This window comes from Eschrichtius robustus, chromosome 7 (assembly GCF_028021215.1).
Source record: "Eschrichtius robustus isolate mEscRob2 chromosome 7, mEscRob2.pri, whole genome shotgun sequence".
Classification (NCBI taxonomy): Eukaryota; Metazoa; Chordata; class Mammalia; order Artiodactyla; family Eschrichtiidae; genus Eschrichtius; species Eschrichtius robustus.
In genome coordinates this window covers 107159000-107182839 of record NC_090830.1, presented here as the reverse complement: position 1 = coordinate 107182839, position 23840 = coordinate 107159000, and the positions used below count along the sequence as shown (strand labels likewise).

The following is a 23840-nucleotide window of genomic DNA, read 5'->3' as shown; positions in this document are numbered from 1 at the left end:
CCCCTCTCTTCTTAGAACTTCATTATAAGAAATGATGTTGTTTCTTAGGTGACTGTATCTCACTTCTCATTGACTAATCCATGTTCTCTGCTATTCATCATGCAAAAGGGATATAAAAATAAAAAGTCAACTCAGATGCTGATGAGAGTGGTGCCATCATTATATCATCAATTTAGATTTAGAAATTAAGTTACTTAAAATAGAGAAATGCAAAAAGTACAACAATGCTTTTACCACGTGCACAGTCCTAAATGCCACTTTTGAAAGAGAAGGCTTTTGGAGACATTCCTTTCCCCTTTATTAAAAAATCCATTATACCTGTGATAAAACCAGTTATGTTCAGTTGTATTAGGTTCTTGTGCAAATAAAAACTTGGGTAGTTAACTATACATTGTCCTAAACATATAAGGAAAATAAATAGATGGTCTCTCAGGAAATCTATCATTTTAGAATGTGAGACTAATCTAGGAGCCACCAGAGCACCCTGATTAAGGCTGTGAAAAAAAGTTGTAATTGATGATGTCATAGAAGAAATGACATTTTTTAAGAAGAATATTCTTTGGCAAGATAAGTAGATTTGAAGAAAACATACTTTATGTTTTAGTTAATGAGACGCTGTGGTAGATTGAATCATTGTGCCCAATGTTTCACGAATTTTCTGTGTTAGAATTAGTTATTCATGTCCTTTGCCACATGACTCTGCCATTCCTCCCAGTGTTTCTCCAGCTTCCTAATGTTGGGCTTAGTCATATGACTTATTTTGGTTAGTAGAATGTGGATGGAAGTGACAGGGGCCTGTCCTGGCCAAGGCCTGAAGAGGCATCCTGTATTTTCTCTCCCTTTCTTGTGCCCCTACCACTCATCATGGGAACATGGCTCAGGAAGCCACCAGACAAGGAGAGTGGGAGATATATGGAGCAGGCCTGAACCAGACCTACCACCGGAAGTAGATATACTAGCTGACTTGCAGACCCATGAACATGAAAAATCAATGTTTATTGTGGTAAGCCACTGAAATTTTGAGGTTATAAGAAATTTTAAAACATAATAAAACTAGCACAAACTTAAAAGAAATACCTGGCTAGTACAGGCTAACTATGAGCAACTGTCATGTTCTAACAAGACAGCAACTATTAGACTCTGAATCAGAGAGGAATGAGACCAATTTCAGTGAAATTCAGCTCATCTTTCAAACTGACAATAAATGAGAATATATTTTAATAGTAACGTTACTATTATGTGGTAAACTTCGCTCTGTGAGCTATTAAGAGACTAATCTTTATTTTAACATTCAAATTTACATTTTGACCATAGAATATAAGCATCCGATTATCTTGTATTATCTTTGAATCCAGATTAAATTTCCCAAAGGTCTTTCATCAGGCATCTTGGTCTGAATAATAGGCATCTATGTCTTCACAAAAAAAGCAACAAAACCTGAGGAGTAATGTGAAATTCTTAGCTGGGATGTTAAAAGCTTGTTAAGAATAATGTTAAACTTCATATATAATAAATAATAGCAAGGATGTTATAGCATCTATAGCTGTTTAAAGAAAATTCCCCCCCTCAAGAGAAAGACAAAGTGTTATTGCCTGTGTCTTTTTAGCTTTGAATGTACTTTTAGACATGTGCTATTCAATATGGTAGCCACTAGTCACACGTGGCCATTGAGCACTTGAAATGGAGTCCTGATTAGGATGTGCTGTAAGTGTAATATATACAACAGATTTCAAAAACTTAATATTAAAAAACAAAAATCTCATTAATAACATATATTAATTACATGTTGAAATGGGTTCTAGGTACCTTCACCATAAGCATCTTTGCCATTGACATCTCTGCCACAAGCACTTCTGCAACAAACATTTTTGTCGAATAACTAATTGGCTGTAAGGCAAATTCCCTGTGAAAGATAAAATAACTGGTTGATGGTTTTTGGTTTGACAGTTCGGTTTCAACTGGTTGAAATGTGTTAGCATTTCTTCCAGTTGGCGACATTATTGATGGCTTTATCGAGCTGGCATATGACAGTGATTTGTCCCAAAAGTTGGTTTCTTATTTTGAAACACACTACAGTGGAGGAGAAAGAGGCCAAGGTCCTGGAAGGTGCAGAGGTGAACCCACATTTCCCACACAACTTTGGAACATCTATCAATGGACACGTGACAATATGCCAAGAACAAACAACAACCGTGTAGAAGCTTTCAAAACACAACACAAAGCTCAGTTACAAAGATGCCTCTAAGTATTTGGAAACTTACATCGCTCTTTACGAAGGAAGAAATTTTAGCAAAAAAGAAAAAGTACAATGCAGAACGAGAAGACAAATCAATGAGCAAAAAAGAAAAGTATAAAATGCTATGAATGAAAGACTTGGAAGACAAGTGCTTAGATACAACCCACAAAATAAAATCCGTTATGTGCAAAGTATTGCCGTGAATCAACACACACTTTAAAGGTAATCAAATATTTTATATTTCACAATAAGTCTTGAATTTTGTTTTTCGTTTCATTATGTCCTTTTAATTATCCCTCTTTGATTTTCCACTATTTTATCTTTTATGGCAAAATTGCTTTAGAGCCAATTATTTGCAGTGAAAATGTTTGTGGCAAAAATGTCTATGGCAAAGATGCTTAAAGCAAAAGTACCTAGAACTGGCAGCAAAACTTGCAGATGTGGTTCCTGGCACATTTTGTTGTGTAAATACCATGACGGCAAAAAAGGCATGCCACTCTGCACCAATGCAACTCTTTCACTAAATTAAACCCTGGGACGGTAAGATATGGAATGGCTTTAAAACTCAGTGAGCATCTTTGTGGTGCAACTGGTTAGCCTGCTTGGCTAAATGGAAAGGTTGATGGTTCAAGCCTACCACAGGATGGTCTTATCCCCAGCCAATAATTTCTTAGTGATGAAAATATTCTGGAATTAGATATTGGTGACAGTTGCACAACATTGTGAATGTACTAAATGCCACTAAATTGTATATGTCGTAATGGTGAATTTTAGGTTATATGCATTTTACTGCAATAAAAACAAAACCCCAATAGATGTGTTGGAGGATGCACTTTCCTGACCTTGTGTTGTAACTGTATTTTTCTTCCTGACATGTATACACCTACCAGATAATATGCCCTGATATTTGAATGCCTATGTATATGTACAGCAGCTTTTTAAATAATCTCTGGTCTGGGTGTCCCTCTCTAGCATTTTGGCATCACCCAGGAATACGTGACTTACCCACATCCCTCTTTTGTCTTGGATTAACTACTGGATTAACTGCACATCCCATAAATTCCTTTGTAAGACTCTTTCGCCCTAGCACATATTTGCCTAGACTAGAAAATTCTCCCATGCAAAGGGCAGGCTGGGCATGGGATATGTGTCTGTCTTCTCCAAAGGCACTGAATGGCTTTCTTAATAAATGGGAAACAGCAGAGAGAAAGGGTCTGTAAGACCACAACTGAATCAGTTCCCAAGATTCTTCTTTTAGCCAGGGTAACTTCCCAGCACAGGACTCAGGACTCTCAGTTCTTCTGGATAAAGTCAATATTGTTCTTTTATAAAGCAACTATCATGAAAGGAGGCAGGTCTTCAAGACCTACACAAGCACAGAGTACAAAAGAGAAAGGGGGGAGTTTGGAGAGACTCACAAAAGAGACAATGTCTGCCAGGAAGTTCTTGAGGCAGTGGGTGGTAAATACCTCCCATGGAAAGGCTTCAGCAAAAGCCAAGGAAGCTTCATGCTGGTCAAGACTGGCCTTGTACACCACTGTGGAGGAAAGTGCTCCCTGGGCAAGTTTTCTTCTCACTCCAGCCAGCAGATTTCAGCTGTTCCTGCTATACCATGTCTTTCCAGAAATACGAAGGCTTGTGAAAGATAAATATGCCTATTATGACCGCTATGACCAGGATCAGGGAGAAGAGGACCATGAGGAAGACATATGTGGAGTGGGAGAGAGGTGTGGACAGTGGCTCTTCAGATGGGATCATGTTGGTCAGGTTCAGCATGTAGCCCAAAGTCCACCCGACGCTGGTGCTCCGGACCTGCGAACAGTGGGGAAAGGCTGTTGTTTCTGGTCCGAGGATTAAGTGAGCTTTCATGTAACCCTGTCCATAACACTGAGCAACCAGGAAGTGAGAGCACCATGTTCAGTTCTCTAAATGGATTAGTTTTATATTCTGAATTGGGAATATGGCTGTGGGGAAAATGGAGCAGGAGTAAGCGATTAAGAAGGAGAGTGTGGGGCCTCACTACTAAATCCCCGAAATTCAGAGAGGAATTTGGGGAATGACGGCTCAGTTCTCCTGCCTAGAAGAACTTAACTCAAATTAGGCCTTTGGAAATTGGCATTCTTCTTTTGTTGTTTGTGTGAATGTGGGTGGCTGGGGTGGGGAAGTGGGGGCGGATGACAGGAAGCGGGCAAAGGATGAGAGAATAATGACTGTCCCTGGCCTTGGGCATCAATGTCAGGCCCAGGAATCTCATCCATACGAAACCAGGACTTCTTTTATGATTCAGCTGGGGAAAAACTGGGGAATAATCCCAGCAAGTCAGTCTTACTTGACGTAAGGTGAAAGACTGCATATGCATGAGAAAGGATTATTCTTAAATGAAAAAACATTCTCCAACCCTGCCACCTTCCTAGGAATATTTTCAAGTCACCTCAAAATGTATTGAAATACAGGTAGTCTATGAATAATAAAGAATTGTGGAAATGTTTCTATTACATGAGTTGTATGTGGTCACGGTAGGAAAATCATGAAGTACAGATAATCCTAAAAAAGAAAATAAAAACCACCTCTACTTCATCATTCAGAAGTTGCTGCTATTATCATTTTGTGACATACCCTACCAGTCCTCTCTGTGCGTGTTTTTCACATAAAAAATGGAATTAAATTGTACGTAGAAGTATTCACTTAACAATTCCTTGTAAACATCATCCCGTGTCTCTTAAGGGATTTCTGCAACATCATCACTGACATGAACTGCCTTATATGTTCATTTTTACTCACTTTGTTCAATTATTTATAAATCCTAGAAATGGAGCAATTGGACAAAATGATGTACATGTTTTAAGGCTCCTAGCACATGTTGCCAAAACAGTCTTCCCAAAGGTTATGCCAGTTTACATTCCAACCAATACCATGTGGAATGCTCCTCTCCCCTAAACTTTTACCAGTACTGGGAATTAATAATTTGTAAAAAGGCCCATGTCCCTTTATGGGGAATGGAACCGTATCTGACTGCCTGTGTCAAGGAAGCCTCCAGAGTTAGAGGAGTTATCACTTAAGGTTTAGAAATAATGGATCATAGACTGGAGCTCAAAGAATATAAATCACTAGGTAAATTTGACATAGACATATCTCTCAAACAGACAAACTGTGATGGAATGGAAGGAAGACTGGGATGTTAAAACAAGGAAAAGATTTTAATTAGCAAAGTCAATATTGACAAGAGTGTGGTGGCACTACTATCTTTAAGGCTACTACAGCCCTCTGCTGCCTCAATGCTTTGTTTTGCTTGAAGTCACCGTATTTAATAAAGGGGTAAATTGTTTTTGTCATTAGTGGGTATGGGTTTAAAAGGTACAGAAACACTGCCCTTGATATTTTTCATCAAGCATGAGTGTGCCCATGAGTCTCGCTGCCGATGTAAATGTTGCTCTATGCCTGGAAACCTTCAGGTAATGCTATGCTAATGCAAAGCTATGGGCTTGCTTCTTTAAGGCTCATGCTAAGCCTGGCTTCTAAGCAAAGGCCCCCATTCACAGCCACTCATCTCGTTCTTCACAGCGAGCTTTCAGATTGGTCAGTCTTGAAGCTACAACCAACAAGGCCTTCACCCCTTGTGACAAACCATGATCATCCCTTCTGGATTCACGAAGGGGCCTTTGAGATGGATGTTGAAGTCAGCACGCAGAATCACTGTGGCTGTTGAAATACTGTTATATTACTTTACTATCTCATTTTTTGTTTTATAAGGGGTTAGTCACTGTTATGTGAGCAGAAAGGCGAGGCTGAGAATGCAAGTAGCCCTCCTTAGATAGGATACCCACAACTGGCTGGTCAACGTTATCAGGAGAGCTGGGCACAAAATGCCATCTTGGGTTAGAGGTGAAGTGGTAGGACAGGACATCAGGCCAAAATTTAAATCAGGTTGACTCCTACCTCTTTTAAGCCCAAAGCTGCTTCAGTCACTACCACCCAACCTCCCCCCAACCTAACAAACCTTGCCCATGAAGTGAATATTCTTCCAGGACTCAGCTGTAAAATGATAGCCATTCAGAAGAAGAGCGAGGATGTAGGTGCCAGAAAAGCAGTATTCACTCAGGTACTTCTCCTTCACTTCACCAAAATACATCTGCAGCTGGAAGTGAAGGGATGAAAACGTCATACTTGTACAACAACAGGCACTTCTCCATAGCCCTCATGTTTGCTATTAGAGCTGATCAAGAGAGGAAAACGCCCCAGCTCACATGGGCCAGAGAGTTGGCCCCTGCAGAGAGCTTTGGGAGTGGTGCTGCACTCCTTCAGTGGGTGCAGGGGTTCACAGTTTAGGGTCTGTTAAGGAATCTTTTCCTCCACAGGGTTCTATGAGACATTGATAAGTGTTCTAGGAAAAAAGTAGTTTCTGTGACCTGATAGGTTCAACAACACTGAATTTTACTATAGTTTGCCATCCCTTGTGAAACTTGAGTTTCACAATCACAGTAGCATATTAAAAACTGTGAAAAATCTTGCATGAAAGAAATCTATTAATCTTTGTTTAACCAGAGTTTTCTGTATGCTCTTGACCAAAGTCTTTGGTTTAGAGCCTCTATAAGCATCTCGAGGAAACAGTTTCATAAACAGCCGTGCCACTCAGTTAGGTCTCTGGACTAGCATCTGCCAATGCAGAATGTGCTGTTTAATATGAGCCCCGTACGATCACATACATAGTAACATCTGACAAACACTGCTCTGGAACCCAGTTTCGGAAGCATTTTGCTCAAGAATCCGAGATGCTCGTCTTTCTCCACAGATCACCACTAGCTGCAAAAAGGCTCCCCTAAATGTTTTGTAAAGTGCTGAGGCATATTTGAGCTGCTCTTTCCGAAAGCCCTGAATACCCTTCCTTCATGTTCTAACTCAGACAAAATACTTAGAGAAAATTTCAGATGTCCAGGCTCTTGCACAACCTTCCTTCCTCTGTTGTCAGTGCCCAAGAGAACAGCCTTCATTTTTAATTAATTGCATATCTTCAGAATGAAAGCACTGGTCACTTTTGCAATCACTTTTGCAATCTCTCTTAAAATCACTCATTTTAAGTCACTTTTGTCAACTTAAAACAGCTGCTGTTTTGAGCCACTCCTAGGTGATCTGTTTTTGTAAATCAGAGTGGACTCCATATCTTTCTCTCACGTCCCTGGAAACTTTCATCAGGTAGCACTGGATCTTGAATGACTCAGTGCCTCAGACAAGAAAAAATTTGTGCTTCAAATTTATGAATAAGTAGGAGATACCTTGGACCTGTCTGATGAAAAAAGGGTCTTACCACAATGGTGTCTGTGGCAGATTCTGTGAATTGCCTGTCTTCCCTGGGGGTTGGGGGAAGGAGTGGGCGACAATGTGCTCAGCTCCAGGAAGTAGCTCATGATGGATCTAGGGCTCTAAGCCAGTCATAAATCCTGCATCCTGCTTTCCCAGCTAGTCCTGGCCAATGAGATGTAAGAGAAAAGACTACTAGGAGCTTCTGGGATAGCTTTTGCCTTCCTATAAAAAGGAACAGATGTATCTGGAGCTATCCTTCTTCTGACCTTGAACACGGCTGTGATCCCTGAAGCTACACCTTGCTTCCATGAGGAAACAGGCCTAACAACAACTGAAGAATGGCTGAGATAGTCAAGCTGCCCACCCCATGCCAGCAACTGCCTACTTCCGGACTTCGAATTAGGTGAAAACAATAAGACCTTTTTTGTTCAAGCCATTGTATGCCAAGCTATCAAGGAATGCCAGTGAACTTACTCTTAATTGAGTGTACCATCTAGGCTTCTCTAACATGTGTGCTGGATCTTGGTCACATTAGCATGACTTGAAGAGCAGACTCACATCCTCCATGCTGTCAAGGGCAGAGAGCAGTGGTAACAGATGCTGTTTCTAGTCACTTACCTCTTCCCAAGGCCGAGAGCAGAACTTTTCCAATGTGTTAATCATCTTTTTATGAGTTGACTGTTCCTCTGATGTAAGGTTTAAAAACTCCATCACATAGTAAAAAGCTGAAAATGCCTGCAAGAGAAAAATGCTGAGTTTGGTGCAGTGTCCAACACAGAGGGACACAGATTCACTCTCCAGAAGGCCTAATGAAAGTGCCTGGAAATCTCTGATTAGTAAATTATGGATCAGGTGACATTCCATCCCCAACAGTTGCTTCCTTCCTGGAAGGGGGTCACTTTGCTGCTGACATGCATTTCTGAGCCATCTGGTAGCTAATTTTCTCCATAATTTTAATGGGAGAGTCAGGGAGAAAGAAAGATGGGGCAAAAAGAAGATAAGAGGAAAAGTTACAAAAATCCCATCTTTAAAAAATTATGTATTATGTATGAATTTTTAAAAATAAAATCTGGAAAATTCTATACAAAGGTAAATAACAGGAGTGATCTCTGGCAAAATTATAAGGGTTTTTTTTCCTTTTTATTTATGCCCTTTTTTTTGCCTATTTTTATAATGTACATGTACTGCCTTCTTTAAATAGCCAGTGTTTATTTAACAAATATTTATTGCAGGTCTATCATGAGCTGGGCACAACTTAAAAGTTTTAAAAAATCATCATCATCATACATGAGAACTACGTAAAAAGTTAAATAAACAAATGAGTAAAAAAGAAAACATTCTAGAGAAATGGAAATAAAAATAAAAATAACCAAATGGGACTTAATCAAACTTAAAAGCTTTTGTACAACAAAGGAAACCATAACCAAAACAAAAGGACAACCTATAGACTGGGAAAAAAATATTTGCAAATGATGTGACCAACAAGGGATTAATTTCCAAAATATACAAAGAGCTCCTACAGTTTATAAAAAAAACAAAGAACAAAAAACAACCCAATCAAAAAATGTGTACAAGACCTAAACAGACATTTCTCCAAAGAAGACACACAGATGGCTGACAGGCACATGAAAAGATGCTCAATATCACTAATTATTAGAAAAATGTAAATCAAAACTAAATGAAGTATCACCTCACACCAGTCAGAATGACCATCTTACAAAAATCTACAAACAATAAACGCTGGAGAGGTGTGGAGAAGAGGGAACCCTCCTACACTGTTGGTGGGAATGTAAATTGGTGCAGCCACTATGGAGAACAGTATGGAGGTTCCTTAAAATAACTAAAAATAGTGTTACTATATGATCCAGCAATCCCACTCCTGGGCATATATCCAGAGAAAACTCTAATTCGAAAAGATACATACCCCCCTGTGTTCATACCAGCACTATTTACAACAGTCAAGACATGGAAGCAACCTAAATGCCCACCAACAGATGAATAGATAAAGAAGAGGCGGCGGCTGTAGCGGCGGCGGCGGCGGCCCGGGAGGGTCACAGTAAAGGTGCTAAGAAAGAGAATGTAAGACAGGAAAATAATTAAATATTTTTACTGAGATCGGAGGAGAGAAGATGGCGGAAGAGTAAGATGCGGAGATCACCTTCCTTCCCACAGATACAGTAGAAATACATCTACACGTGGAACTGCTCCTACAGAACACCCACTGAACGCTGGCAGAAAACGTCAGACCTCCCAAAAGGCAAGAAAATCCCCACGTACCTGGGTAGGGCAAAAGAAAAAAAGAAACAACAGAGACAAAAGAATAGGGACGGCACCTGCACCAGTGGGAGGGAGCTGTGAAGGAGGAAAGATTTCCACGCACTAGGAAGCCCCTTCGCGGGCAGAGACTGCGGGTGGCGGAGGGGGGAGCTTCGGAGCCACGGAGGAGAGCACAGCCACAGGGGTGCGGAGGGCAAAGCGGAGAGATTCCTGCACGGAGGATCAGTGCTGACCAGCACTCACCAGCCCGAGAGGCTTGTCTGCTCACTCGCCGGGGCAGGCGGGGCTGGGAGCTGAGGCTAGGGCTTCGGTCGGATCGCAGGGAGAGGACTGGGGCTGGCAGCGTGAACACAGCCTGAAGGGGTTAGCGCACCACAGCTAGCCGGGAGAGAGACCGGGAAAAAGTCTGCAGCTGCCGAAGAGGCAAGAGACTTTTTCTTGCCTCTTTGTTTCGCGGCGCGCGGGGAGGGGGGATTCAGAGCGCCGCCTAAACGAACTCCAGAGACGGGCGCGAGCCGCGGCGATCAGCGCGGACCCCAGAGACAGGCATGAGACGCTGGGGCTGCTGCTGCCGCCTCCAAAAATCCTGTGTGCGAGCACAGGTCACTCTCCACACCGCCCCTCCCGGGAGCCTGTGCAGCCCGCCACTGCCAGGGTCCCGTGATCCAGGGACAACTTTCCCGGGAGAACGCAGGGCGCGCCTCAGGCTGCTGCAACGTCACGCCGGCCTCTGCCGCCGCAGGCTCGCCCCGCCTCCTCCGTACCCCTCCCTCCCCGCGGCCTGGGTGAGCCAGAGCCCCCGAAGCAGCTGCTCCTTTAACCCCGTTCTGTCTGGGCGGGGAACAGACGCCCTCAGGCGACCTACACGCAGAGGCGGGTCCAAATCCAAAGCTGAACACCGGGAGCTGTGCGAACAGAGAAGAGAAGGGGAAATCTCTCCCAGCAGCCTCAGAAGCAGCAGATTAAAGCTCCACAAACAACTTGATGTGCCTGCATCTGTTGAATACCTGAATAGACAACGAATCATCCCAAATTCAGGAGGTGGACTTTGGGAGCAGGATATATTAATTTTTCCCCTTTTCCTTTTTTTCTGAGTGTATATGTAAATGCTTCTGGGTGAGATTTTGTCTGTACAGCTTTGCTTTATAATAGCTTTATTTTACTTCACTATATTATAGCCTCTTTCTTTCTTTCTTTCTTTCTTTCTTTCTATTTTTTCTCCCTTTTAATCTGAGCCGTGTGGACGAAAGGCTCTTGGTGCTCCAGCCAGGCATCAGGTCTGTGCCTCTGAGGTGGGAGAGCCAACTTCAGGACACTGGTCCACAAGAGACCTCCCAGCTCCACGTAATACCAAACGGCAAAAATCTCTCAGAGATCTCCATCTCAACATCAAGACCCAGCATCACTCAATGACCAGCAAGCTACAGTGCTGAACACCCTATGCCAAACAACTAGCAAGACAGGAACACAGCCCCATCCATTAGCAGAGAGGCTGCCTAAAATCATAATAAGGCCACAGACACCCCAAAATACACCACCAGACGTGGATGTGCCCACCAGAAAGACAAGATCCAGCCTCATCCACCAGAACTCAGGCACTAGTTCCCTCCACCAGGAAGCCTACACAACCCACTGAACCAACCTTAGCCACTGGGGACAGATACCAAAAACAACGGGAACTACGAACCTGCAGCCTGTGAAAAGGAGACCCCAAACACAGTAAGATAAGCAAAATGAGAAGACAGAAAAACACACAGCAGATGAAGGAGCAGGGTCAAAACACACCAGACTTAACAAATGAAGAGGAAATAGGTAGTCTACCTGAAAAAGAATTCAGAATAATGATAGTAAGGATGATCCAAAATCTGGGAAATAGAATAGACAAAATGCAAGAAACATTTAACAAGGACGTAGAAGAACTAAAGAGGAACCAAGCAACGATGAAAAACACAATAAATGAAATTAAAAATACTCTAGATGGGATCAATAGCAGAACAACTGAGGCAGAAGAAAGGATAAGTGACCTGGAAGATAAAATGGTGGAAATAACTACTGCAGAGCAGGATAAAGAAAAAAGAATGAAAAGAACTGAGGACAGTCTCAGAGACCTCTGGGACAACATTAAACGCACCAACATTCGAATTATAGGGGTCCCAGAAGAAGAAGAGAAAAAGAAAGGGACTGAGAAAATATTTGAAGAGATTATAGTTGAAAACTTCCCTAATATGGGAAAGGAAATAGTTAATCAAGTCCTGGAAGCACAGAGAGTCCCATACAGGATAAACCCAAGGAGAAACACGCCAAGACACATATTAATCAAACTGTCAAAAATTAAATATAAGGAAAACATATTAAAGGCAGCAAGGGAAAAACAACAAATAACACACAAGGGAATCCCCATAAGGTTAACATCTGATCTTTCAGCAGAAACTCTGCAAGCCAGAAGGGAGTGGCAGGATATACTTAAAGTGATGAAGGAGAAAAACCCACAACCAAGATTACTCTACCCAGCAAGGATCTCACTCAGATTCGATGGAGAAATTAAAACCTTTACAGACAAGCAAAAGCTGAGAGAGTTCAGCACCACCAAACCAGCTTTACAACCAATACTAAAGGAACTTCTCTAGGCAAGAAACACAAGAGAAGGAAAACACCTACAATAACAAACCCAAAACATTTAAGAAAATGGGAATAGGAACATACATATCGATAATTACCTTAAATGTAAATGGATTAAATGCTCCCACCAAAAGACACAGGCTGGCTGAATGGATACAAAAACAAGACCCGTATATATGCTGTCTACAAGAGACCCACTTCAGACCTAGAGACACATACAGACTGAAAGTGAGGGGATAGAAAAAGATATTCCATGCAAATGGAAATCAAAAGAAAGCTGGAGTAGCAATTCTCATATCAGACAAAATAGACTTTAAAATAAAGACTATTACAAGAGACAAAGAAGGACACTATATAATGATCAAGGGATCGATCCAAGAGGAAGCTATAACAATTGTAAATATTTATGCACCCAACATAGGAGCACCTCAATACATAAGGCAAATACTAACAGCCATAAAAGGGGAAATCGACAGCAACACAATCATAGTAGGGGACTTTAACACCCCACTTTCACCAATGGACAGATCATCCAAAATGAAAATAAATAAGGAAACACAAGCTTTAAATGATACATTAAACAAGATGGACTTAATTGATATTTATAGGACATTCCACCCAAAAACAACAGAATACACATTTTTCTCAAGTGCTCATGGAACATTCTCCAGGATAGATCATATCTTGGGTCACAAATCAAGCCTTGGTAAATTTAAGAAAATTGAAATCATATCAAGTATCTTTTCTGACCACAACGCTACGAGACTAGATATCAATTACAGGAAAAGATCTGTAAAAAATACAAACACATGGAGGCTACACAATACACTACTTAATAACGAAACGATCATTGAAGAAATCAAAGGGGAAATCAAAAAATACCTAGAAACAAATGACAATGGAGATACGACGACCCAAAACCTATGGGACGCAGCAAAAGCAGTGCTAAGAGGGAAGTTTATAGCAATACAAGCCTACCTCAAGAAACAGGAAACATCTCGAATAAACAACCTAACCTTGCACCTAAAGCAATTAGAGAAAGAAGAACAAAAAAACCCCAAAGCCAGCAGAAGGAAAGAAATCATAAAGATTAGGTCAGAAATAAATGAAAAAGAAATGAAGGAAACAATAGCAAAAATCAATGAAACTAAAAGCTGGTTCTTTGAGAAGATAAACAAAATTGATAAACCATTAGCCAGACTCATCAAGAGAAAAAGGGAGAAGACTCAAATCAATAGCATTAGAAATGAAAAAGGAGAGGTAACCACTGACACTGCAGAAATACAAACGATCATGAGAGATTACTACAAGCAACTCTATGCCAATAAAATGGACAACCTGGAAGAAATGGACAGATTCTTAGAAATGCACAACCTGCCGAGACTGAACCAGGAAGAAATAGAAAATATGAACAGACCAGTCACAAGCACTGAAATTGAAACTGTGATTAAAAACCTTCCAAGAAACAAAAGTCCGGGACCAGATGGCTTCACAGGCGAATTCTATCAAACATTTAGAGAAGAGCTAACACCTATCCTTCTCAAACTCTTCCAAAATATTGCAGAGGGAGGAACACTCCCAAACTCATTCTACGAGGCCACCATCACCCTGATACCAAAACCAGACAAAGATGTCACAAAGAAAGAAAACTACAGGCCAATATCACTGATGAACATAGATGCAAAAATCCTCAACAAAATACTAGCAAACAGAATCCAACAGCACATTAAAAGGATCATACACCATGATCAAGTGGGGTTTATCCCAGGAATGCAAGGATTCTTCAATATACGCAAATCAATCAATGTGATACACCATATTAACAAATTGAAGGAGAAAAACCATATGATCATCTCAATAGATGCAGAGAAAGCTTTCGACAAAATTCAACACCCATTTATGATAAAAGCCCTGCAGAAAGTAGGCATAGAGGGAACTTTCCTCAACATAATAAAGGCCATATATGACAAACCCACAGCCAACATTGTCCTCAGTGGTGAAAAACTGAAACCATTTCCACTAAGATCAGGAACAAGACAAGGTTGCCCACTCTCACCACTATTATTCAACATAGTTTTGGAAGTGTTAGCCACAGCAATCAGAGAAGACAAAGAAATAAAAGGAATCCAAATCGGAAAAGAAGAAGTAAAGCTGTCACTATTTGCAGATGACATGATACTATACATAGAGAATCCTAAAGATGCTACCAGAAAACTCCTAGAGCTAATCAATGAATTTGGTAAAGTAGCAGGATACAAAATTAATGCACAGAAATCTCTTGCATTTCTATACACTAATGACGAAAAATCTGAAAGTGAAATTAAGAAAACACTCCCGTTTACCATTGCAACAAAAAGAATAAAATATCTAGGAATAAACCTACCTAAGGAGACAAAAGACCTGTATGCAGAAAATTATAAGACACTGATGAAAGAAATTAAAGATGATACAAATAGATGGAGAGATATACCATGTTCCTGGATTGGAAGAATCAACATTGTGAAAATGACTCTACTACCCAAAGCAATCTACAGATTCAATGCAATCCCTATCAAACTACCACTGGCATTTTTCACAGAACTAGAACAAAAAATTTCACAATTTGTATGGAAACACAAAAGACCCCGAATAGCCAAAGCAATCTTGAGAACGAAAAATGGAGCTGGGGGAATCAGGCTCCCTGACTTCAGACTATATTACAAAGCTTCAGTAATCAAGACAGTTTGGTACTGGCACAAAAACAGAAATATAGATCAATGGAACAGGATAGAAAGCCCAGAGATAAACCCACACACATATGGTCAGCTTATCTTTGATAAAGGAGGCAAGCATATACAGCGGAGAAAAGACAGCCTCTTCAATAAGTGGTGCTGGGAAAATTGGACAGGTACATGTAAAAGTATGAAATTAGAACACTCCCTGACACCATGCACAAAAATAAACTCAAAATGGATTAAAGACCTAAGTGTAAGGGCAGACACTATCAAACTCTTAGAGGAAAACATCGGCAGAACACTCTATGACATACATCACAGCAAGATTCTTTTTGACCCAGCTCCCAGAGAAATGGAAATAAGAACACAAATAAACAAATGGGACCTAATGAAACTTAAAAGCTTTTGCACAGCAAAGGAAACCATAAACAAGACCAAAAGACAACCATCAGAATGGGAGAAAACATTTGCAAATGAAGCAACTGACAAAGGATTAATCTCCAAGATTTACAAGCAGCTCATGCAGCTCAATAACAAAAAGACGAACAACCCAATCCAAAAATGGGCAGAAGACCTTAATAGACATTTCTCCAAAGAAGATATACAGATGGCCTACAGACACATGAAAGAATGCTCAACATCATTAAACATTAGAGAAATGCAAATCAAAACTACAATGAGATATCATCTCACACCGGTCAGAATGGCCATCATCAAAAAATCCAGAAACAATAAATGCTGGAGAGGGTGTGGAGAAAAGGGAACGCTCTTGCACTGTTGGTGGGAATGTAAATTGATACAGCCACTATGGAGAACAGTATGGAGGTTCCTTAAAAAATTACAAATAGAACTACCATACGACCCAGCAATCCCACTACTGGGCATATACCCTGAGAAAACCATAGGTCAAAAATAGTCATGTACCAAAATGTTCATTGCAGCTCTATTTCCAATAGCCAGGACGTGGAAGCAACCTAAATGTCCATCGACAGATGAATGGATAAAGAAGATGTGGCACATATATACAATGGAATATTACTCGGCCATAAAAAGAAATGAAATGGAGGTATTTGTAATGAGGTGGATGGAGTTAGAGTCTGTCATACAGAGTGAAGTAAGTCAGAAAGAGAAAAACAAATACAGTATGCTAACACATATATACGGAATCTAAGGAGAAAAAAAAAAAGGCCATGAAGAACCTAGTGGCAAGACGGGAATAAAGACACAGACCTACTAGAGAATGGACTTGAGGATATGGGGAGGGGGTGGGGTGAGATGTGACAGGGTAAGAGAGTGTCATGGACATACATACACTACCAAATGTAAAATAGATAGCTAGTGGGAAGCAGCCGCATAGCACAGGGAGATCAGCTCGGTGCTTTGTGACCACCTAGAGGGGTGGGATGGGGAGGGTGGGAGGGAGGGAGATGCAAGAGGGAAGAGAAATGGGAACATATTGTATATGTATAACTGATTCACTTTGTTATAAAGCAGAAGCCAATACACCATTGTAAGGCAATTATACTTCAATAAAGATGTTTTTAAAAAAAAAAAAAAAGAAGATGTAGTATACATACACAATGGAATACTACTCAGCCATAAAAAAGAATGAAATAATGCTGTTTGCAGCAACATGGATGGACCTAGAGATTATCATACTAGATGAAGTAAATCACAAAGAGAAAACAAATATCATATGCTATCACTTATACATGGAATCCCAAAAAGTGATACAAAAGAACTTACTTATACATGGAATCCAAAAAAGTGATACAAAAGAACTTATACATGGAATCTAAAAAAGTGATACAAAAGAACTTACTTACAAAACAGAAAGAGACTCAAAGACATAGAAAACAAACTTATGGTTACCAAAAGGGAAAGCGGGAGGAGGGGGAGGGGTAAATTAGGAGTTTGGGATTAACATATACACACTACTATATATAAAATAGATAGACCCAGCTCTACCCACCACCAGTCCCTCCCATCAGGAAGCTTGCACAAGCCTCTTAGATAGCCTCATCCACCAGAGGGCAGACAGCAGAAGCAAGAAGAATGACAATCCTGCAGTCTTTGGAACAAAAACCATGGTCACAGAAAGACAGACAAAATGAAAAGGCAAAGGACTATGTACCAGGTGAAGGAAAAAGATAAAACCCCAGAAAAACAACTAAATGAAGTGGAGATAGGTAACCTTCCAGAAAAAGAATTCAGAATAATGAGAGTGAAGATGATCCAGGACCTTGGAAAAAGAATGGAGGCAAAGACCAAGAAGATGCAAGAAATGTTCAACAAAGACCTAGAAGAATTAAAGAACAAACAAACAGAGACAAACAATACAATAACTGAAATGAAAAATACACTAGAAGGAATCAATACCAGAATAACTGAGGCAGAAGAATGCATAAGTGACCTGGAAGACAGAATGGTGGAATTTACTGCTGCAGAACAGAATAAAGAAAAAAGAATGAAAAGAAATGAAGACAGCCTAAGAGACCTCTGGAACAACATTAAATGCACCAACATTTGCATTATAGGGGTCCCAGAAGGAGAAGAGAGAGAGAAAGGACCCGAGAAAATATCTACAGAAATTACAGTTGAAAACTTCCCTAACATGGGAAAGGAAATAGCCACCTAAGTCCAGGAAGTGCAGAGTCCCAGGCAGGACAAACCCAAGGAGAAACAGGCTGAGACACATAGTAATTAAATTGACAAGATTTAAAGACAAAGAAAAATTATGAAAAGCAACAACGAAAAACGAAAAATAACACACAAGGGAACTCCCCTAAGGTTAACAGCTGATTTCTCAGCAGAAACTCTACAAGCCAGAAGGGAGTGGCACGATACATTTAAAGTGATGAAAGGGAAGAACCTGCAACCAAGATTACTGCACCCAGCAAGGATCTCATTCAGATTTGACAGAGAAATCAAAGCTTTACAAACAAGCAAAAGCTAAGAGAATTCAGCACCACCAAACCAGCTCTATAATGAATGCTTAAGGAACTTCTCTAAGTGGGAAACACAAGAGAAGCAAAGGACCTACAAAAACAAACCCAAAAGAATTAAGAAAATGGTAATAGGAATATACATATCGATAATTACCTTAAATGTGAATGGATTAAATGCTTCAACCAAAAGACACAGGCTCGCTGAATGGATACAAAAACAAGACCCATATATATGCTGTCAACAAGAGACACACTTCAGACCTAGGAACACATACAGACTGAAAGTGAGGGAATGGAAAAAGATATTCCATGCAGATGGAAATCAAAAGAAAGTTGGAGTAGCAATACTCATATCAGATAAAATGGACTTTAAAATAAAGAATGTTACAAGAGACAAGGAAGGACACTACATAATGATCAAGGGATCGATCCAAGAAGAAGATATAACAATTATAAATATATATGCACCCAACATAGGAGCACCTCAATACATAAGGCAAATGCTAACAGCTATAAAAGAGGAAATCGACAGTAACACAATAATAGTAGGGACTTTAACACTCCACTTTCACCAATGGAGAGATCACCCAGACAGAAAATTAATAAGGAAACACAAGCTTTAAATGACACAATAGACCAGATAGATTTGACTGATATTTATAGGGCATCCCAACTGAAAACAGCATATTACACTTTCTTCTCAAAGGCACACGGAACATTCTCCAGGATAGATCACATCTTGGGTCACAAATGAAGTCTCGGCAAATTTAAGAAAACTGAAATCACATCAAGCATCTTTTCCAACCACAACGCTATGAGACTAGATATCAATTACAGAGGAAAAAACGTAAAAAACACAAACACATGGAGGCTAAACAATACATTACAAAATAACCAAGAGGTCACTGAAGAAATCAAAGAGGAAATCAAAAAATACCTAGAGACAAATGACAACGAAAACACGACAATCCAAAACCTACTGGATGCAGCAAAAGCAGTTCTAAGAGGAAAGTTTATAGCAATACAATCTTACCTCAAGAAACAAGAAAAATCTCAAATAAACAATCTAACCTTACACCTAAAGGAACTAGAGAAAGAAGAACAAACAAAACCCAAAGTTAGTAGAAGGAAAGAAATCAAAAAGATCAGAGCAGAAATAAATGAAATAGAAACAAAGAAAACAATAGCAAAGATCAATAAAACTAAAAGCTGGTTCTTGGAAAAGATAAACAAAATTGACAAACTTTTAGCCAGACTCAGCAAGAAAAAGAGAGAGAGGACTCAAATCAATAAAATTAGAAATGAAAAAGGAGAAGTTACAATGGACACCACAGAAATACAAAGCATCCTAAGAGCAACTCTATGCCAATAAAATGGACAACCTGGAAGAAATGGACAAATTCTTGGAAGGTTATAACCTTCCAAGACTGAACCAGGAAGAAATAGACAATATGAACAGACCAATTACAAGTTATAAATTGAAACTGTGATTAAAAATCTTCCAACAAACAAAAGTCCAGGACCAGATGGCTTCACAGGCGAATTCTATCAAACATTTAGAGAAGAGCTAACACCCATCCTTCTCAAACTCTTCCAAAAAATTGCAGAGGAAGGAACCCTCCCAAACTCATTCTACGAGGCCACCATCACACTGACACCAAAACCAAAGATACCACAAAAAAAGAAAACTACAGACCAATACCACTCATGAATGTAGATGCAAAAATGCTCAACAAAATACTAGCAAACAGAATCCAACAACACATGAAAAGGATCATACACCATGATCAAGTGGGATTTATCCCAGAGATGCAAGGATTCTTCAATATACGCAAATCAATCAATGTGATACACCATATTAACAAATTGAAGAATAAAAACCATATGATCATCTCAATAGATGCAGAAAAAGCTTTTGACAAAATTCAACACCCATTTATGATAAAAACTCTCCAGAAAGTGGGCATAGAGGGAACCTACCTCAACATAATAAAGGCCATATATGACAAACCCACAGCAAACATCATTCTCAATGGTGAAAAACTGAAAGCATTTCCTCTAAGATTAGGAACAAGACAAGGATGTCCACTCTCACCACTATTACTCAACACAGTTTTGGAAGTCGTAGCCATGGCAGTCAGAGAAGAAAAAGAAATAAAAGGAATACAAATTGGAAAAGAAGAAGTAAAATTGTCACTGTTTGCAGATGACATGATACTATACATAGAGAATCCTAAAAATGCCAGCAGAAAACTATTAGAGCTAATCAATGAATTTGGTAAAGTTGCAGGATACAAAATTAATGCACAGAAATCGCTTGCATTCCTATACACTAATGATGAAAAATCTGAAAGAGAAATTAAGGAAACACTCTCTTTTACCACTGCAACAAAAGGAATAAAATACCTAGGAATAAACCTACCTAGGGAGACAAAAGACCAGTATGCAGAAAACTATAAGACACTGATGAAAGAAATTAAAGATGATACCAACAGATGGAGAGATAGACCATGTTTTTGGATTGGAAGAATCAGTATTGTGAAAATGACTATACTACCCATAGCAATCTACAGATTCAGTGCAACCCCTATCAAATTGCCAATGGCATTTTTTACAGAACTAGAACAAAAAGTCTTAAAATTTGTATGGAGACACAAAAGACCCCGAATAGCCAAAGCAATCTTGAGGGAAAAAAACAGAGCTGGAGGAATCAGACTCCCTGACTTCAGACTATACTACAAAGCTTCAGTAATCACAACAGTATGGTACTGGCACAAAAACAGAAATATAGATCAATGGAACAGGATAGAAAGCCCATAAGTAAACCCACACACATATGGTCAACTAATCTCTGACAAAGGAGGCAAGGATATACAATGGAGAAAAGACAGTCTCTTCAATAAGTGGTGCTGGGAAAACTGGACAGCTACATGTAAAAGAATGAAATTAGAACACTTCCTAACACCATACACAAAAATAAACTCAAAATGGATTCGAGACCTAAATGTAAGGCCAGACACTCTAAAACTCTTAGAGGAAAACATAGGAAGAACACTCTTTGACATAAATCACTGCAAGATCTTTTTTGACCCACCTCCTAGAATAATGGAAATAAAAACAAAAATAAACAATTGGGATCTAATGATACTTAAAAACTTTTGCACAGCAAAGGAAACTATCAACAAGACGAAAAGACAACCCTCAGAATGGGAGAAAAGATTTGCAAATGAAGCAACTGACAAAGGATTAACCTCCAAAATATACAAGCAGCCCATGCAGCTCAATATCAAAAAACAAACAACCCAATCAAAAAATGGGCAGAAGACCTAAATAGACATTTCTCCAAAGAAGACATACAGATGGCCAAGAGGCAAGTGGAAAGCTGCTCAATATCACTAATCATTAGAGAAATGCAAATCAAAACTACAATGAGGTATCACCTCACAACGGTCAGAATGGGCATCATCAGAAAATCTACAAACAACAAATGCTGGAGAGGGTGTGGAGAAAAGGGAACCCTCTTGCACTGTTGGTGGGAATGTAAATTGATACAGCCACTATGGAGAACAGTATGGAGGTTCCTGAAAAAACTAAAAATAGAATTACCATATGATCCAGCAATCCCACTACTGGGCATATACCCAGAGAAAACCATAATTCAAAAAGACACATGCACCCCAGTGTTCATTGCAGCACTATTTACAATAGCCAGGTCATGGAAGCAACCTAAATGCCCATCGACAGACGAATGGATAAAGAAGATGTGGTACGTATATACAATGGAATATTACTCAGCCATAAAAAGGAATGAAATTGGGTCATTTGTAGAGATGTGGATGGACCTAGAGACTGTCACACAGAGTGAAGTAAGTCAGAAAGAGAAAAACAAATATTGTATATTAACGCATACATGTGGAATCTAGAAAAATGGTACAGATGAACTGGTTTGCAAGGCAGAAATAGAGACACAGATGTAGAAAACAAACGTATGGACACCAATGGGGGAAAGCAGGGTTGGGGGGTGTGGGGGTGGTGGTGGGATGAATTGGGAGATTGGGATTGACCTATATACAACTAATCTGTATAAAGTAGATAACTAATAAGAACCTGCTGTATAAAAAAATAAAATAAAATTCAAAAAAAAATTTAAAAATCCATTCATCTGTCAACATCCATCAATAGACCTTTAGGTTGTTTCCACACCTTGGCCACTGAGAATAGTGCTATAACGGACATTAGTGTGCTAATATCACTTCCAGATCCTGATTTCAATTCTTTTGGATAAACACCCAAAAGTAGGATTGCTCGGCTCGATCATATGATAAATATATTTTTAATTTTTTGAGGAACCTCCATACTGTTTTACATACTGGCTGCACCCACACTATACAAGGGTTCCATTTTCTCCACATCCTCACCACACTTGTCTTTGGCTTTTTTGATAATAGCCATCCTAACAGGTATGAGGTGATACCTCATTGTGGTTTTGATTTTCATTACCCAGATTATTAGTGATGTTGAGCACTTTTAATATACCTGTTAGCCATTTGTATGTTGTCTTTGGAGAAGTGTCTATTCAACTCTCTATACCATTTTTTAACTGGGTTATTGTTTTTCTTGCTATTGAGTTGTTGGAGTTCCTTATGTATTTTGGAAATCAACCTCTTATCTGATACACAGTTTGCAAATATTTTCTTCCATTTTGTAGGTTGCCTTTTCACTCTGCTGATTGTTTCCTTTGTTGTGCAAAAACTTTTTAGTCTGATGTAGTCCCGGTTGCCTATTTTTGCTTTTGGTGCCTGGGCTTTTGCTGTCATATCTGTGAAGTCATTGCTAAGACCAATGTCATGAAGCTTTTCACCTATGTTTTCTTGGAATTTTATAGTTTCAGGTCTTGCGTTCAAGTCTTCAATCCATTTTGAGTTGATTTTTGTGGATGGTCTAATCATATATTTCATTCTTTTGCATGTGGATATACACAGTTTACCCAATATCATTTATTGAAGAGACTGTCCTTTCCCCATTGTGTATTCTTGGCATCCTTGTCAAAGATCAGTTGATCATGTTATGTGTGGATTTTTTTCTGGACTCTATTCTGTTCCATTGGTCTATATGTCTGTCTTTATGCCAGTACCATACTGTTTTAATTATATTAATTTTAATTAAATGTAATGTAATGTAATATATTTTAAAATCAGCAAGTGTGACACCTCTAGCTTTGTTGTTCTTTCTCAAGACTGTTTTGGCTATTTAGGGTCTTTTATAATTGCAAATGAATTTTATAATTTTTTCTTTTATTTCGGTAAAAAACACCACTGGGATTTTGATGGGGATTGCGTTGAATGTGTAGATCACTTTTGGTATAATAGTATGGGCATTTTAACAATGTTAAGTCTTACATGAACAGAGGATGTCTTTCCATTGTGTCTTCTTTAATTTCCTTCATCAGTGTTTTGTGGTTTTCAGTGTACAAGTCTTTCTCTGAGGGACTAAGTGACCAAACAGAAAAGCTACCAGGAGGAACTCAAGGCTCCTCCATGCTTTTCAAACTCTGTGTCCCTACCTTGATTGGGGAAATCACATTCAAAGGCAAGAAATTCCACCCCCAACCCTGCCAAGTCAGAAGCGTTTGTCAAGCTTGAAGGCGAGAATTGGGCCATGTTCTCCCAGGAGGCAAAGGTTTCAAAAAAGTTAAAAAGTCAACACAAAATAATATATTCCTTTTCCTTCAGATGTACTGCAATACTT

The 23840-nt window shown here is 39.5% G+C and overlaps 1 protein-coding gene across 3 annotated transcripts in view; it reads right to left on the bottom strand.

The window, feature by feature from the left end:
* Window positions 1-1249: 1249 nt before the first annotated feature.
* The window catches only part of ENTPD1 (ectonucleoside triphosphate diphosphohydrolase 1), a 124292-nt gene continuing 101701 nt past the window's right edge, over window positions 1250-23840 (bottom strand). For 2 of the 3 annotated variants that reach the window (XM_068548267.1, XM_068548265.1), the window contains 3 exons: window positions 8153-8269; window positions 6234-6371; window positions 1253-4048 (listed from right to left, as the gene is read on the bottom strand). In XM_068548267.1, the coding sequence (XP_068404368.1) occupies window positions 3842-4048; window positions 6234-6371; window positions 8153-8269 (462 nt within the window). In that variant the 3' untranslated portion in view covers window positions 1253-3841. Of the gene's footprint in view, window positions 4049-6233; window positions 6372-8152; window positions 8270-23840 lie in introns of all 3 variants that reach the window. The other variant, XM_068548266.1, reaches the window with a different exon arrangement.